The 15,860-nt window shown below is 40.9% G+C and overlaps 1 protein-coding gene across 8 annotated transcripts in view; it reads left to right on the top strand.

The window, feature by feature from the left end:
* Positions 1-15,860, top strand: part of LOC126260959 (uncharacterized) — a 143,277-nt gene that overhangs the window by 48,052 nt on the left and 79,365 nt on the right. For all 8 annotated transcript variants that reach the window (XM_049958478.1, XM_049958475.1, XM_049958479.1 and 5 more), the window contains 2 exons: positions 71-262; positions 363-510. In XM_049958478.1, the coding sequence (XP_049814435.1) occupies positions 71-262; positions 363-510 (340 nt within the window). The remainder of the gene's footprint in view (positions 1-70; positions 263-362; positions 511-15,860) is intronic.

Raw genomic sequence — 15,860 nt, forward strand, 5'->3', positions numbered from 1 at the left:
ATAACAACAATAGAGTACAGTATTTAATATATTAGTTGACTAGTCTGTCATTCATACAATCTTTCTGCAGGGCAAAATTTGGCCCACAGCACAAGTCTGTACTGTGGAAAAAATGCAGAACTGTCATATCGTAATCCCAGCAGGAGGTCCAGTCTGTGCAGGAGGCTTTCGCATGTGGTAATTCCAGAGAGGCGGACACGAGGAAGTAATAATTCAAATGGATCATTGCCAGTATCTGATGAAAGATCTGTCCCCCTTTCAGGTATGTCTGCCAGTTTTGATATTTGAGCAAGTGTACACAACTTTGTGTGCAAAGTGATATTAATCTGTGGGTTTGTGTTTTACATTTTTCCAAATAATAGATTTTACCGTCTCCGTAATAATAGAGGAAGACGAAGACGAACTGGCTCCTGAAGTTGCGACTCAAGGACTAGTTTCTGCAAGGGACATGGTACTGGGCAGGTGTAACCAGCTCGAACACCTTAATTTTGAGAAGGCCTTTCCACCCAGGTATGACACCCTTCCACATTTAATGCAATTGTAAACGAGTCACATTATTTTGATTTAATTTGACAGTTAAAAAAATTTAAAGCACCATACATACTTTGCAAGTAGTGAGCATTAATGACGTTTGCAGTAACTTTTCTGTGTACACTATAGTGTGACATAGCTGTTAGTATCAAAAAGTTAGTAGACATACAGAAAGACAATATCCTACATTGAACTGACTGGTCTACAGCCTGCTTCAAATAATATGGCACTTCCACATAAAGAGGCGGGGTGATAAGAAGGCGTGGGGGGATGAGGTTCGTACATGCATTGCGGCACAGAGATGTAGACGAAGTCTGTGTTACTGAACTGTGTTGATGTGGACAACAATCAGGTTCATTTGCCTTCGGTACATCGTATTATACGTTCAAATCTATGAGGGAATAATGCATTTTAAAACAGATTTCGATCATTCGTCTACATGAGAGAAATCTTACTTCTGAGTCTTGAGGTTGTATCCACTTCTTCACAACAATTAGTCTGTGTGACATCAGAAGGCGAGAACAGCTGATACAGCTTTGTGAAGATGTCGAGCAATTTTTCTCAAAACGACGATTGTCTAATGACTCGTTGAAAATAATTGCAATAATTGCCATTTATTGCAATTTGGACTGTATTATAAGTAAAAATGTAATAAGTAACAAAATAAACTACAAACTCAAACTGAAATCATTATATTTGTTCGACAACTGCTTCTGCTCCATATAATTTTTTTCAATGTGTACGATGCGCTTATGTAGGTGTGTTTCACTGCTGTTCAGTGTAAACCACTATGTGTAAAAAAGAATCACTGGTAGCACACACTAGAGCAAAAGACTATCATAAAAATTGTCAGTATGATATCACATTTTTTGGTGTCAACAGGCATTATGAGTTTAAACTAACTTGTTCATTACAGTGGGAGAATGCATTTATAATCCATTGAACAAGCTAACAATTAACCATCTTCTATGAATAACTCAACGGAATGCTGACTGATAACGTCGAAAACCACTGATATCTCAACAGGTAAACCCCCCCCCCCCCCCTCCTTTTTTTCATTTTTAGGCATTTTCCAATTTGTGCTATGAAAATGTCAGGGGTTTACGTGTCAAAATACTGGGGTGTTTGATGAATTTATCCACCCACATTCTCACAAGTGATACTGTAGGCTGGGAAAAGCTTAACTTTTCCTTGGGCAAAGTGTTGAACATTATAGTTTGAATACTTCATAGGCTACATATTCCTAATCAATAAAAGCTAGGAAGTTCTCATGTACAGTGTATGCAATTAATATGTTGACAAAGTTTTTAAACCATGCGTCTTTAAAACCAAGAAAGATCATTACTTTGCTTCAGTCTACATCGTAATACCATCTACTATCTGAGTCCATGTCCGAACCATCTGATTGTAAATTTATGATGATATGTTAAAGACATTTATCCATCTTTACCTTCCTGTGAAAGTATATTTTTGAAACTTTTCAGCGTGACACACAGTGTGCCCACGATGAAGGGGATGCTGTCTATTGCTGCAAGCCTAAGCCTTTCAGTGTCTGTTATCTTATATGCCCCCCCCCCCCCCCCAATACACACACACACACACACACACGGAACCAAATGAGAAGAAGAGCCAGCACAATCACCAATTTTCCTGCAGGTATTCATGGAATGATTCTGATTCACCCGTGTTTCATCAAGGTAATACACTCTAGAACTACCTACTCCTCTTGTATCGTGCATCTCTATAGTGGAAGTGCTTCGTGCTGCTTCCATTCCACTTCTTTCAATTAAAAGCTCTCTTCTTAACACCGAGTGAGTTGGTGCAGTGGTTAGTACACTGAACTCGCATTCGGGAGGACGACGGTTCAATCCCGCGTCCGGCCATCCTGATTTAGGTTTTCCGTGATTTCCCTAAATCGCTTCAGGCAGATGCTAGGATGGGTCCTGTGAAAGGGCAAGGCCGACTTCCTTCCCCATTCTTCCCTAGTCCGATGAGATGATAACCTCGCAGTTGGGTCTCCTCCCCAAAATCAACCCAACCCAACCCTTTTCTTCTTAACATGTTTGAAATCAATGTATTTTAAAATTCTTTACATTGACGAAATGCTACATTTGAAGCCAATTTGCTCAGGCATAATTGTAACAAGTTTTTGTGATGTTCGGTATTCCCTTGTTATATGCATTTCAAACACAGTGTGCTTTAAAACATCATTGTCAAAACCATCTATTTGTGTTCTTGCGATTTTGATGATTTTCAAGCGACACGAAAACAAAATTTCCTGAGTTTTTTACAGCTCTAACAGTTTTGTTTACTATTATCTGTCCAGTTCTCTTGAGTGTTGAAAATGTCAAAAGTAGAAGTATCAGTCTCAGATTCAAATTTGAAGTTATAAATGCGGGACATAAACCACCTCGACTGCTTGTGAAGCATTTACATCTACATGATTACTCTGCAATTCACAATTAAGTGCCTGTCAGAGTGTTCATAAATTCATCTTCAAGCTGTTTCTCTACTGTTCCCCTCTCGAACAGCGCACATGAAACATGAACGCTTTTATCTTTCCTTGAAAACTCTAATTTATCTTATTTTACTATGATGAACATTCCTCCCTATGTAGGTGGTCACCAACAAAGTATTTTCACACTCTGAGAGAAAGTTAGTGACTGAACTTTCATGAGAAAATCTTGCTGCAGCAAAAAGCCATTGATTTGATGATTGCCACCCCAATTCTTGTATCATATTCTTGGCAATCTCTCCCCTATTTCACGAAAATACAAAATGAGCTGCCCTCCTTCGAACTTTTTCGATCAATTCTATCTGCGGTGGATCTCTCACCTAACTGCAGTACTCCAGGAGGAGGCAGAAAAGCGTAGTGTAAGTAGTCTCTTTAGAGGACCTGTTGGATTTTATAAGTGTTCTACCAATAAACCCTACCAATAAATTGCAGTCTTTGGTTTGCTTTCTGCACCACGCTATCATTGTGATAGTTGCATCTTAATCTATTCGTAATTGTAATCCCTAAGTGTTTACTCGAATTTACAGCCTTTAGAATTGTGTGTTTTATCCTGTAAATCGAATTTAGCAGATTTCTTTTAGTAATCATGCAGACGACTTCAGACTTTCATTATTCAGAGTCAACTGCCACTTTTCTCACCATACAGATATGTCATTTTCTGATTTGTTTAATCTCTGATGACTTTATGAGATGGTAAATCACAGCATCATCTGTGACAGTTTAAGAGGGCTGCTCAGGTTGTCTCCTAAGTCGTTTATTAGATCAGGAACAGGGGAGTGCCTATCACACTTCCTTGCAAAAGCCAGATATCACTTCTGTTTTACTCCATGATTTTCCGTTGATTACTACATGTGAGTGATCTTTCTCACAGGAAATACTCCATAGGTGTGCAATTTAATTAAAGTTGCTTGTGAGGAACTTCACGTTTATTGCCGTCACATTACATTTTCACTTGGAAATCACACTGTTTACAGATACACATCCACATCTATGCTGCTACAAGAAAGTAACATCAACATCTGAATGAATAATTCGGTCGCTCTGTGATTGTCGCAAAATACGGCAACAGCGCAGCACATGGGAGAGATCTCGCAGTCTAGTTTGTAACTCGCAGTTAGCCACTCGGAAAGAGAATAAATCTTATTGGCTACTAGCAGTTAACAGTGGGGATGCGCTGGAAGGCTGAAAATACAGTGGGGATGCGCAGGAAGGCTGAAAATAGGGCCGCCTTCCAACGTGATGCGAGCTATAGTGTTGTCAATATTTATGCAATTTCATAAGGGCAGAAACATTACATTAGCAGACAAATGTTAGACCTTGCTATGGTTGCCTCATTGGCTAAGGGTTCGGTTTTTGTTTGTGCTTTCCAATTAATAGGTCCAAAATTTTTTGTTTCAGTAATTCACTGGAATATTGTTGCTTTTTGACAACATCAATATTCATTCATAAATTCTTGACACTTCCTAAAACTCCACTTTTTAAGTAAATTACTTGTGCAACATTTCATCACAACACAAAGAACTTGATAGTTACGTAGACCAATCTTGACAATATTGTGGCATGTTTGGTGCCTAAAATTTGTATTAGTATTGCATACATAACTTTCAGATACTTCTAGAACAGGATGTAGTTAAAATGAATTTTATTATGAGTATCTCAACTGAAATTGCTTCCCAGGTATAAATTACATAATGTTTTCTGGAAATAATTATTTATACGTCTAATAATTAATAACGAAAGTTGCAAATTTTGACAATACAAAAACTCAGCTTCCTGTCTGTGTAATTGTCGATTGAATTATTGATAGCAAAATCAGAAAAATTTTCTTTACGTTACAACTAAATCATAATATTTAGTCTCACTGTAGCAGTATTATGAAAAGGAAAGTTGCTACTCACCAAATAGCGAAGACACTGAGTCGCGGGTGGCCACAACAAAAATACTGTCACAATAATAGCTCACACACCTGACTGCAGCCTCTGGCAGCATTGCAATCAACAGTTTCAGTGCATGATGGGAGTGGCAACTGGGTGGGGGTCTACATCTACATGGTTACCGTATTTACTCGAATCTAAGCCGCACTTTTTTTTTTTTAAAAAGGGTGAAGTGGGGTTTAGTGTAACCATGGGGTTAGTGTAACCACGGCTTATGGTGCCTTAAAGAAGCTGTATTTTTACCTCTGACCTATCACACATGTTGATTTACTCCTTTCTTTGTTATATTTAACCATAAGTTGTCAAATCTGACATAAATTGGTAATTAATTTTTGGACTTGAATTGACGTCTACATTTTCACTCTGCGAGAGAGTGACATGCTCAGAATTTGGTGGTCTGTCATTTTAGCAGTTTTAAAGACAACTGCACAATTTTTTGGTTACAAACTAACTTTTGCATGAAAATTTCAAATATGAGATTCATTTTACTCTACTGATAAAGCTCTTGATATGCCAGGCATGGTTACACTTACCCCAACTTTTTCCCATGTGGGGCAAGTGTAACCGGGGGGGGGGGGGGGGTTACACTTGCCCCAAACAAACTTACCGGAACATATTTATTTATTTCAGACATTACCCTGTTTTTGCCATCACACTAGATCAACTAAACTGACCTTCCTGTGTGTGAAATCTACTTGGGACCAAAAGTTAACTCATCACCAGAGACATCATCAAGGGGTAAAAATGAGCAAACATGACTGTTCCAATCTACTCACTGCTGTATGGAATGAAACACCACCTGAATTTGTGAAAAGTTGTTTTCAAAAAGCAAGAATATTCCCTTACAGTAGAGAAGTAATTGATAAAACTAAATATGATCCCGAGGCATATAAAAGATATGTAGCTCATATCAAATCTTTGGCAGAAACAAATCCATTGCCAGCTCACGATAATGCAGCCATAGACTGTGTGGAATACGTCTCTAACAGAAAGTAGCCCTACTCAGATTTTTGGGAAGCTTCCAGCTGAACAACCTACAGAATTTTATAGGCCTACATCTACTGAGCCCTGTAGTTCTCTCAGTATCAGAGTTCTTTCTCAACCATTCCCAAGCTAACCAATGTTTCATTATGTTCTGGAACTTCTGATTTGTCATTTGAAAGGTTATTATTGGAAACAGTCCAACAGTGTAGCCCCACTGGTAAAACAAAGAAGAAAAGGATTGCACCAGGAGCTGAAGTTATCACTTTTCAAGATGCCATCCACAAAGAAAAAGATTTTAAAGGAAACAAGAATAATAAGGAGAAAGCAAAACAAAAAAGCATTATTGGCATAAAAAAGGGCTTCGTAATGAAAAGTAAATCTTCCAAACAAAGTGCTGTTACTTTATCCGAAATGGCATCTCAGAATGTTGTGGAAAAAATCCCAGATTGCTCACGTGGGTAACAAGAAAAAAGACTGGAAGTTGAATAAACAAGTGAAGAAAGTGAAACTGAAGGAGACCTATCTTTAATAAGTAGTGATGAAGATGATAACACTGGATGATCTCAGGAAAGAAATGATAAGCTGTGAAGAAGAAGAAGAAGAAGAAGAAGAAGAAGAAGAGACAAACTTTTTTGAAGCCAAAGATAAAATTACAGTTGGAAAAGTATGTTCTGGTAGCTTTTGCAACAAAATGTAAGAAAGTTCATTTTATTGGCCAAGTAACCAAAATTATCGATTTAGGAGATCCAGAAGTGATTTTCCTCAGATGCAAAAATAAGACAAAGCATGGCACCACATTCTATCGGCCTGATAGAGATGAGACGCAAGTTCCCGCCTCTGATGTCATTTCAGTGCTGCCTGAGCCTACTTTGGGTCACAAGGGAGACCTGACATTTGGTGTTACATTTGATTCATACAGCATTCAGTGACTAAATAATAGTTAGGGCCTAAGTGTGAATATAATAAGTTGAATTAGGGCAGTTTAGCATTAAACACAAATTGCCAACAACTTTACTTCAATTACCATGAAAAATAATAGAAAGTGAACTTATAAAGTGATTTTTTTCTTTTCTCTTGAGACTAGATATTTTATTATTTTGTCAAATTGCCTACTAAAGAAAAAATATTACTTTTGTAGAATTTAAACTAATAAATTAGTGGCCTAAAACAAAAATAAATCATATATGATGCATTCTGTTTCAGTGCTTTATGGTTTAGGCTAACACTTATTTTTTTAGCTTAGCTAACAGTTTCTGTGTATTTCATAATATGCAAAGAGGAGAGTGCAAAAAAGTTCATATCTTGAGTAAAATTTAAGGTATTTTAATAATTTAAAAATCCTCAAATTCAGTAAAAATTGGGTAATCAGGTCACTTACCCCAAGTCTCTTTTACAATGCTCTGTGTGGGTACAAGAATGTGGGGTTACACTTGCCCCGAACCATGGCGTAAGTGTAACCTCGCAACACAAAATTTTGAAAACAATTATTTGACCATATATTTTTTTCTTTCAGAAACAAAATGTATATTGTTTAAAAGTCAATAAGTCTAGCTTTTATCATGAGAAATTTCAAAATCATATCTTCAATAACAAGTTGGCAATTTGGTGTCGAAGTTGAACTATGCCAAAACGTGGTTACACTTACCCCACTTCACCCTAATCCAAAAAACCGCCTGCGGCTTAGAATCGAGTGCAACATAAGTGGAAGTTCTGAAAAATGTTGGTAGGTGCTAGCACAACTGACTTCTGCCGTCGAATATATGTAGCGCTACACAGGCATGCTTTGCAGGCACAAAGATAAATACTGGCACCAAAACCTCTGCGTCAGTAAATAAATTAAAAAAAGGTGGAAGACGAGCTTTTTTTTCTCCGCCCCGAGTTTCGACCAATGCATTTTCATACATTATCCATCTAAGTAAATACAAATTCTGTATTGTTTATCTTCGAATGTAGCAGCATTTCAATGTACTACGAAAATCCGACTGGCAAGAGTGTTAGGGATGTTTGTCAATATGGCCAACTCTACGTTCAGATTTTTTTCCTACCTGTGAGAAGAGATAGTTGCTAATAGGAACTTTTCTGAACTGTGAATCGCATGCAGTATTCTCTTCACCATAAGAATAATATGAATATAAACATTTTGCCATGTATTGTTTCGTGTTTGCTGGTATCTCATTTAAATCCTGTCTGCCTAATAAACTATGAAACTAGAGTGAGGCAACAGCATACGCAAAAGAATATACATATCATGTCATGTTTAAATTCGTATTCTTATGCCTAATAGTGATACAGTCAGAAATGAAGCACAGCAATTGACTAGATTTTTAAATCTAAGATGACTCTTAATGTCTGTGCGGAATGTTATGTGCTAAAGAGGCATCTGCAAAGATTTTCAAACGGAGAAAAATTTTCGCTAAACTCTCGTTCAAAACTTCTATCATACGCGGTATATTATTTGGTTCTTGTTGATCATTATCAAAGAAAGCAGCAGTGTAAGTAATATCAAAGAGCAGTCTCTTGCCATTGTTTCGCTAATGAGAAGACTCACAGGCAGTAAACACTCATTATCAGAGTGCTACAAACAGTGCACGACACAGTACAGTAATACATTTTCAGCTTAGAGTGACGTAAACACCTATAACAAAGAGAACGGCGCTTATCAGATCAAAGGAAAATAAACAATCACTTCAAACCAGACGAAGCACGTAAAAAAGAAAGGGTACCTGTATAAATACGGACGGAGCGCCTGAAGCATAGCAATGGCTACCTGGTAAAGCTTAACTGCTAAGCTTAAGACTCTAAGCAAACTACTGTAGCTGTATCGTCATTCATTCGACCTAAATTGTGTTTCATATTACAATGGACCAACTTAGTTTCGATTTGGAGGTGCGGCCTAAAACTTTTCTCTCTCCTTGAATTTAGAGTCTCAAATTTCAGGTGCGGCTTAGATTGGGGGAAATTTTTTTTTTCCCCCCTTGATTTAGAGTCTCATTTTTTAGGTGCGGCTTAGATTCGAGTAAATACGGTACTCTGCAATTCACACTTAGTGTCTGGCAGAGGGCTCATCGAATCATTTTTGTACTACTTCTCTACAATTCCACTCTCAAATGGTGTGTAGGAAAAATGAACACCTAAATCCTTCCGTTCCAGCTCTGATTTCTCTTATTTTATCATGATCATCATTTCTCCCTATGTAGGTGGGTGTCAACAAAATATTTTCGCATTCGGAAGAGAAAGTTGGTGATTGAAATTTCATAAATAGATCTCGCTACAAAGAAAACCGCCTTTCAGTGACAGCCACCCCAACTCGCGTATCATACCAGTGACACTCTCACCCCTATTGCGTGGTAACACGAAACGAGCTGCCCTTCTTTGCATTTTTTGGATGTTCTCCGTCAGTCCTACCTGCTAAGGATCCCACACCAAGCAGCAATATTCCAGTAGATGTGTGCTTGTGTCTGTGAATGTGCGGGTGGATATGTGTGTGTGTGTGCGAGTGTATACCTGTCCTTTTTTCCCCCTAAGGTAAGTCTTTCCGCTCTCGGGATTGGAATGACTCCTTACCCTCTCCCTTAAAACCCACATCCTTTCGTCTTTCCCTCTCCTTCCCTCTTTCCTGACGAAGCAACCATTGGTTGCGAAAGCTAGAATTTTGTGTGTATGTTTGTGTTTGTTTGTGTGTCTGTCGACCTGCCAGCACTTTCATTTGGTAAGTCAAATCATCTTTGTTTTTAGATATATTTTTCTCACGTGGAATGTTTCCCTCTATTTTTATATATAATAGAGGGAAACATTCCACGAAGGAAAAATATATCTAAAAACAAAGATGATGTGACTTACCAAATGAAAGTGCTGGCAGGTCGACAGACACACAAACAAACACATACACACAAAATTCAAGCTTTCGCAACAAACTGTTGCCTCATCAGGAAAAAGGGAAGGAGAGGGAAAGACGAAAGGATGTGGGTTTTAAGGGAGAGGGTAAGGAGTCATTCCAATCCCGGGAGCGGAAAGACTTACCTTAGGGGGAAAAAAGGACGGGTATACACTCGTGCGCGCACACACACACACACACATATCCATCCACACATATACAGACACAAGCAGACATATTTAAAGACAAAGAGTTTGGGCAGAGATGTCAGTCGAGGCAGAAGTGCAGAGGCAAAGATGTTGTTGAATGACAGGTGAGGTATGAGTGGCGGCAACTTGAAATTAGCGGAGATTGAGGCCTGGTGGATAACGGGAAGAGAGGATACATTGAAGAGCAAGTTCCCATCTCCGGAGTTCGAATAGGTTGGTGTTGGTGGGAAGTATCCAGATAACCCGGACGGTGTAACACTGTGCCAAGAAGATGTGCTGGCCGTGCACCAAGGCATGTTTAGCCACAGGGTGATGCTCATTACCAACAAACACTGTCTGCCTGTGTCCATTCATGCGAATGGACAGTTTGTTGCTGGTCATTCCCACATAGAATGCGTCACAGTGTAGGCAGGTCAGTTGGTAGATCACGTGGGTGCTTTCACACGTGGCTCTGCCTTTGATCGTGTAAACCTTCCGGGTTACAGGACTGGAGTAGGTGGTGGTGGAAGGGTGCATGGGACAGGTTTTACACCGGGGGCAGTTACAAGGGTAGGAGCCTGAGGGTAGGGAAGGTCGTTTGGGGATTTCATAGGGATGAACTAAGAGGTTACGAAGGTTAGGTGGACGGCAGAAAGACACTCTTGGTGGAGTGGGAAGGATTTCATGAAGGATGGATCTCATTTCAGGGCAGGATTTGAAGAAGTCGTATCCCTGCTGGAGAGCCACATTCAGAATCTGCTCCAGTCCCGGAAAGTATCCTGTCACAAGTGGGGCACTTTTGTGGTTCTTCTGTGGGAGGTTCTGGGTTTGAGAGGATGAGGAAGTGGCTCTGGTTATTTGCTTCTGTAGTTTCGTCTTTCCCTCTCCTTCCCTCTTTCCTGATGAGGCAACAGTTTGTTGCGAAAGCTTGAATTTTGTGTGTGTGTTTGTGTGTCTCTCGACCTGCCAGCACTTTCATTTGGTAAGTCACATCATCTTTGTTTTTAGATATATTTTTCCTACGTGGAATGTTTCCCTCTATTATAACCATATCATTAATTTGAACCCAACAATTATGTTTGTTATTGTCGCTGTTGCATTTCGAAACCTTTCCTGTCGTCTTATTTTCTCTTTATTTTCTCTTTCTGTTTTTACCAGTAGTCTCACTTTGTATTCACCTTCCCCTTTTTACCGTAATCTACTATACAATTTTATCCCGCCTATATATACTCAATAATACGTAACCCACTTCCAAACCATAACCAAAAAAATTTTATTTTCCGCTTTCAACACCACCGCTGCTATAAAATCCACCGTTTCTAGTTCAATAACAGCTGCTTTCACGTATAAAACAACCATTTCGGCTAGTTCTAATAACTTTCACTATATTTCCACTTCAGTTTTTCGCACATCACTGATCATTTTTAGCCGCTCCCCACAGGTTTTAACGTCATTATTTACAATTGTTAGCCCCATTTTCGTAATCTTTCACCACAACACCACTCCTTTTAATACATTTACACGTTTTTTCGAAATTTTCCCAAATTTCTCCGTCCTTTAACGTGTTTTAGCGGCAACACAACCACCTAACCTTTATGCACATCGCTGTCTACCAACCCAAGTTCACCACAGGATCAACTTAACCAACACTTTTTTGCCTTTTTCCATACCAGATCTCCAGTTGCTTTCTAGTTCACCTTTATCTATCCCCATATATTTTTATCTTTCATTTTCATTTCAACCTCATGTTACACTTTCCACCTTCTAATACCATGTCACCCTCACAACACCCCCACAACGACCACATTAAGTTTTATTTACATTCCCTCCGCAAACATGCCTTCACCCTAGCCAGATTACGCTCGCATATTTTATTTTCTCAGGCTTGTCTGACATTTGGCATAACCCCCAAAGGCCTCACACTTAAAGTTCCCATCTCTGGCTACAACCCTTCTTTCCATCAGTCCCTATACCAGTTCCAAACTGAATAATCCATTGCCCTCACCCACCTAATCCTTCACCCACACATCAACTCAGCCAATGAACACACCCGTCAACTCCTATCCTTAATAAAAGTCCTCAATCTTTCCTCTCCCACATCCACACCGGCTATTCAGAGCATCCTCCTACAGGCCAACCGCAAATTAGAACAGCATGCCACCCTCCACCTCAAAAAACTATCCAGTCTCCTGGTTTCCCACCTCCGGAAAGGCAACTCACTCACCCTTCACAACCTTTCTAGCAAACCTCAACCACCTCTCATTGCACACAAACCCAGTCTCTCCCATCTACTCAATCTCCCACTTCCAGCTCCATTCCCTCCAAAACCTCAAAATTCCAATCAACACAATCTGGTACCACAACACCCTAATTCAGCAGTTAACCTTTCCTCCAAACCTCTCTCCCAATCCGAAACCTCTGTCCTATCCAAAGGCATCACCTTCAGCCCCACTCCCAGATACAACCAAACAGCCCTCGTCAAAGATTTACTGTCCTACACTCGTACTCTCTGCTGGAAGTATCACTTTGCCACGAAGAAAAATTATCCTAATCCTACCCCTAATAATCCAACTCCCCAAGACACTATACAAATTGAACCCTGCCTGGAACAGTTCCGTCCTCCGTCACAGCGGGACCCACCTCCTCTTCCTCAAAATCACCATCTCCAAACCTTCCAGGAATTTCTGACTTCCAGCCTTGCCTCTCAATCCTTCTTAAAAAACCTTAATCCTACTCCCAACATCACCACTGCTGAAGCCCAGGCTATCTGTGATCTGAAGGCTGACCGGTCCATCGTCATTCTTCCGGCAGACAAGGGTTCCACGACCGTGGTACTTGATCGTCGGGAGTATGTGGCTGAGGGACTGCGTCAGCTTTCAGACAACACCACATACAAAGTTTGCCAAGGTAATCCCATTCCTGATGTCCAGACGGAGCTTCAAGGAATCCTCAGAACCTTAGGCCCCCTACAAAACCTTTCACCTGACTCCATCAACCTCCTGACCCCACCGACACCCCGCACCCCTACCTTTTACCTTCTTCCTAAAATTCACAAACCCAATCATCCTGGCCGCCCCATTGTAGCTGGTTACCAAGCCCCCACAGAACGTATCTCTGCCTACGTAGATAAACACCTTCAACCCATTACATGCAGTCTCCCATCCTTCATCGAAGACACCAACCACTTTCTCGAACGCCTGGAATCCTTACCCAATCCGTTACCCCCAGAAACCATCCTTGTAACCATTGATGCCACTTCCTTACACACAAATATCCCACACGTCCATGGCCTCGCTGCGATGGAGCACTTCCTTTCACGCCGATCACCTGCCACCCTACCTAAAACCTCTTTCCTCATTACCTTAGCCAGCTTCATCCTGACCCACAACTTCTTCACTTTTGAAGACCAGACATACCAACAATTAAAGGGAACAGCCATGGGTACCAGGATGGCCCCTTCGTACGCCAACCTATTCATGGGTCGCTTAGAGGAAGCCTTCTCGGTTACCCAGGCCTGCCAACCCAAAGTTTGGTACAGATTTATTGATGACATCTTCATGATCTGGACTCACAGTGAAGAACAACTCCAGAATTTCCTCTCCAACCTCAACTCCTTTGGTTCCATCAGATTCACCTGGTCCTACTCCAAATCCCATGCCACTCTCCTTGATGTTGACCTCCACCTGTCCAATGGCCAGCTTCACACATCCGTCCACATCAAACCCACCAACAAGCAACAGTACCTCCACTACGACAGCTGCCACCCATTCCACATCAAACGGTCCCTTCCCTACAGCCTAGGTCTTCGTGGCAAACGAATCTGCTCCAGTCCGGAATCCCTGAACCATTACACCAACAACCTGACAACAGCTTTCGCATCCCGCAACTACCCTCCCGACCTGGTACAGAAGCAAATAACCAGAGCCACTTCCTCATCCTCTCAAACCCAGAACCTCCCACAGAAGAACCACAAAAGTGCCCCACTTGTGACAGGATACTTTCCGGGACTGGAGCAGATTCTGAATGTGGCTCTCCAGCAGGGATACGACTTCTTCAAATCCTGCCCTGAAATGAGATCCATCCTTCATGAAATCCTTCCCACTCCACCAAGAGTGTCTTTCTGCCGTCCACCTAACCTTCGTAACCTCTTAGTTCATCCCTATGAAATCCCCAAACGACCTTCCCTACCCTCAGGCTCCTACCCTTGTAACTGCCCCCGGTGTAAAACCTGTCCCATGCACCCTTCCACCACCACCTACTCCAGTCCTGTAACCCGGAAGGTTTACACGATCAAAGGCAGAGCCACGTGTGAAAGCACCCACGTGATCTACCAACTGACCTGCCTACACTGTGACGCATTCTATGTGGGAATGACCAGCAACAAACTGTCCATTCGCATGAATGGACACAGGCAGACAGTATTTGTTGGTAATGAGCATCACCCTGTGGCTAAACATGCCTTGGTGCACGGCCAGCACATCTTCTTGGCACAGTGTTACACCGTCCGGGTTATCTGGATACTTCCCACCAACACCAACCTATCCGAACTCCGGAGATGGGAACTTGCTCTTCAATGTATCCTCTCTTCCCGTTATCCACCAGGCCTCAATCTCCGCTAATTTCAAGTTGCCGCCACTCATACCTCACCTGTCATTCAACAACATCTTTGCCTCTGCACTTCTGCCTCGACTGACATCTCTGCCCAAACTCTTTGTCTTTAAATATGTCTGCTTGTGTCTGTATATGTGTGGATGGATGTGTGTGTGTGTGTGTGTGTGTGTGTGTGTGTGTGTGTGTGTGTGTGCGCGCACGAGTGTATACCCGTCCTTTTTTCCCCCTAAGGTAAGTCTTTCCGCTCCCGGGATTGGAATGACTCCTTACCCTCTCCCTTAAAACCCACATCCTTTCATCTTTCCCTCTCCTTCCCTCTTTCCTGATGAGGCAACAGTTTGTTGCGAAAGCTTGAATTTTGTGTGTATGTTTGTGTTTGTTTGTTTGTGTGTCTGTCGACCTGCCAGCACTTTCATTTGGTAAGTCACATCATCTTTGTAGAGGGAAACATTCCACGTAGGAAAAATATATCTAAAAACAAAGATGATGTGACTTAACAAATGAAAGTCCTGGCAGGTCGACAGACATACAAACATACACACAAAATTCAAGCTTTCGCAACAAACCGTTGCCTCATCAGGAAATTTATATCATTGTTGTTACGAATATTTGGCTTTTCTTTTGAATGTGTTGCTATTTTTGAGGTTGTCGTTCTGGTGGGACCTAAGAACGCAGCTGTTTTTTCCTGAATACATATCAGATTTCGCTTCTATACTGATGCCACATCACAGCGAGCATCAACAACATTGCAACATGCAACATGTAAATACGGCACTGGCTCCATCGATTTTTACCCTCTCCTGCAGAAATTGTTGTTGTTGAGTGTTTGTCCAATTTTCAAGTCATACTGCAGTTAAAATATTGTAGATGTTCATAAAAAGCCAAAGTATGCGGACAGATTCCCATGGTTGGCAACATGACAAAATTTGTTGTGTACTCACTGCTCCCCTCCCAGCCAGGCTGGCGTCACTGTCCCTTTTCCAATCCTTCTGTATTGCCTAGCTTTCCTTTGCGTTACAACTGAATTTCACCACATTTTAAAGCTGATGAAAAGCTAGTAATGTTATTACCTAGTATTCTAATACGTGAACAGCGACCAAATGTCTTATTTTCAGTCTACTAACTAAATCATTACAGTGCCTTATAACCAAATAAAATATTGGTCTGGTTTCTAAATCAACTTAAGTTTTTTGAAGGACAATATTTACATTTTTGAATGTTAT

Source organism: Schistocerca nitens, chromosome 5 (assembly GCF_023898315.1).
Source record: "Schistocerca nitens isolate TAMUIC-IGC-003100 chromosome 5, iqSchNite1.1, whole genome shotgun sequence".
Lineage (NCBI taxonomy): Eukaryota > Metazoa > Arthropoda > Insecta > Orthoptera > Acrididae > Schistocerca > Schistocerca nitens.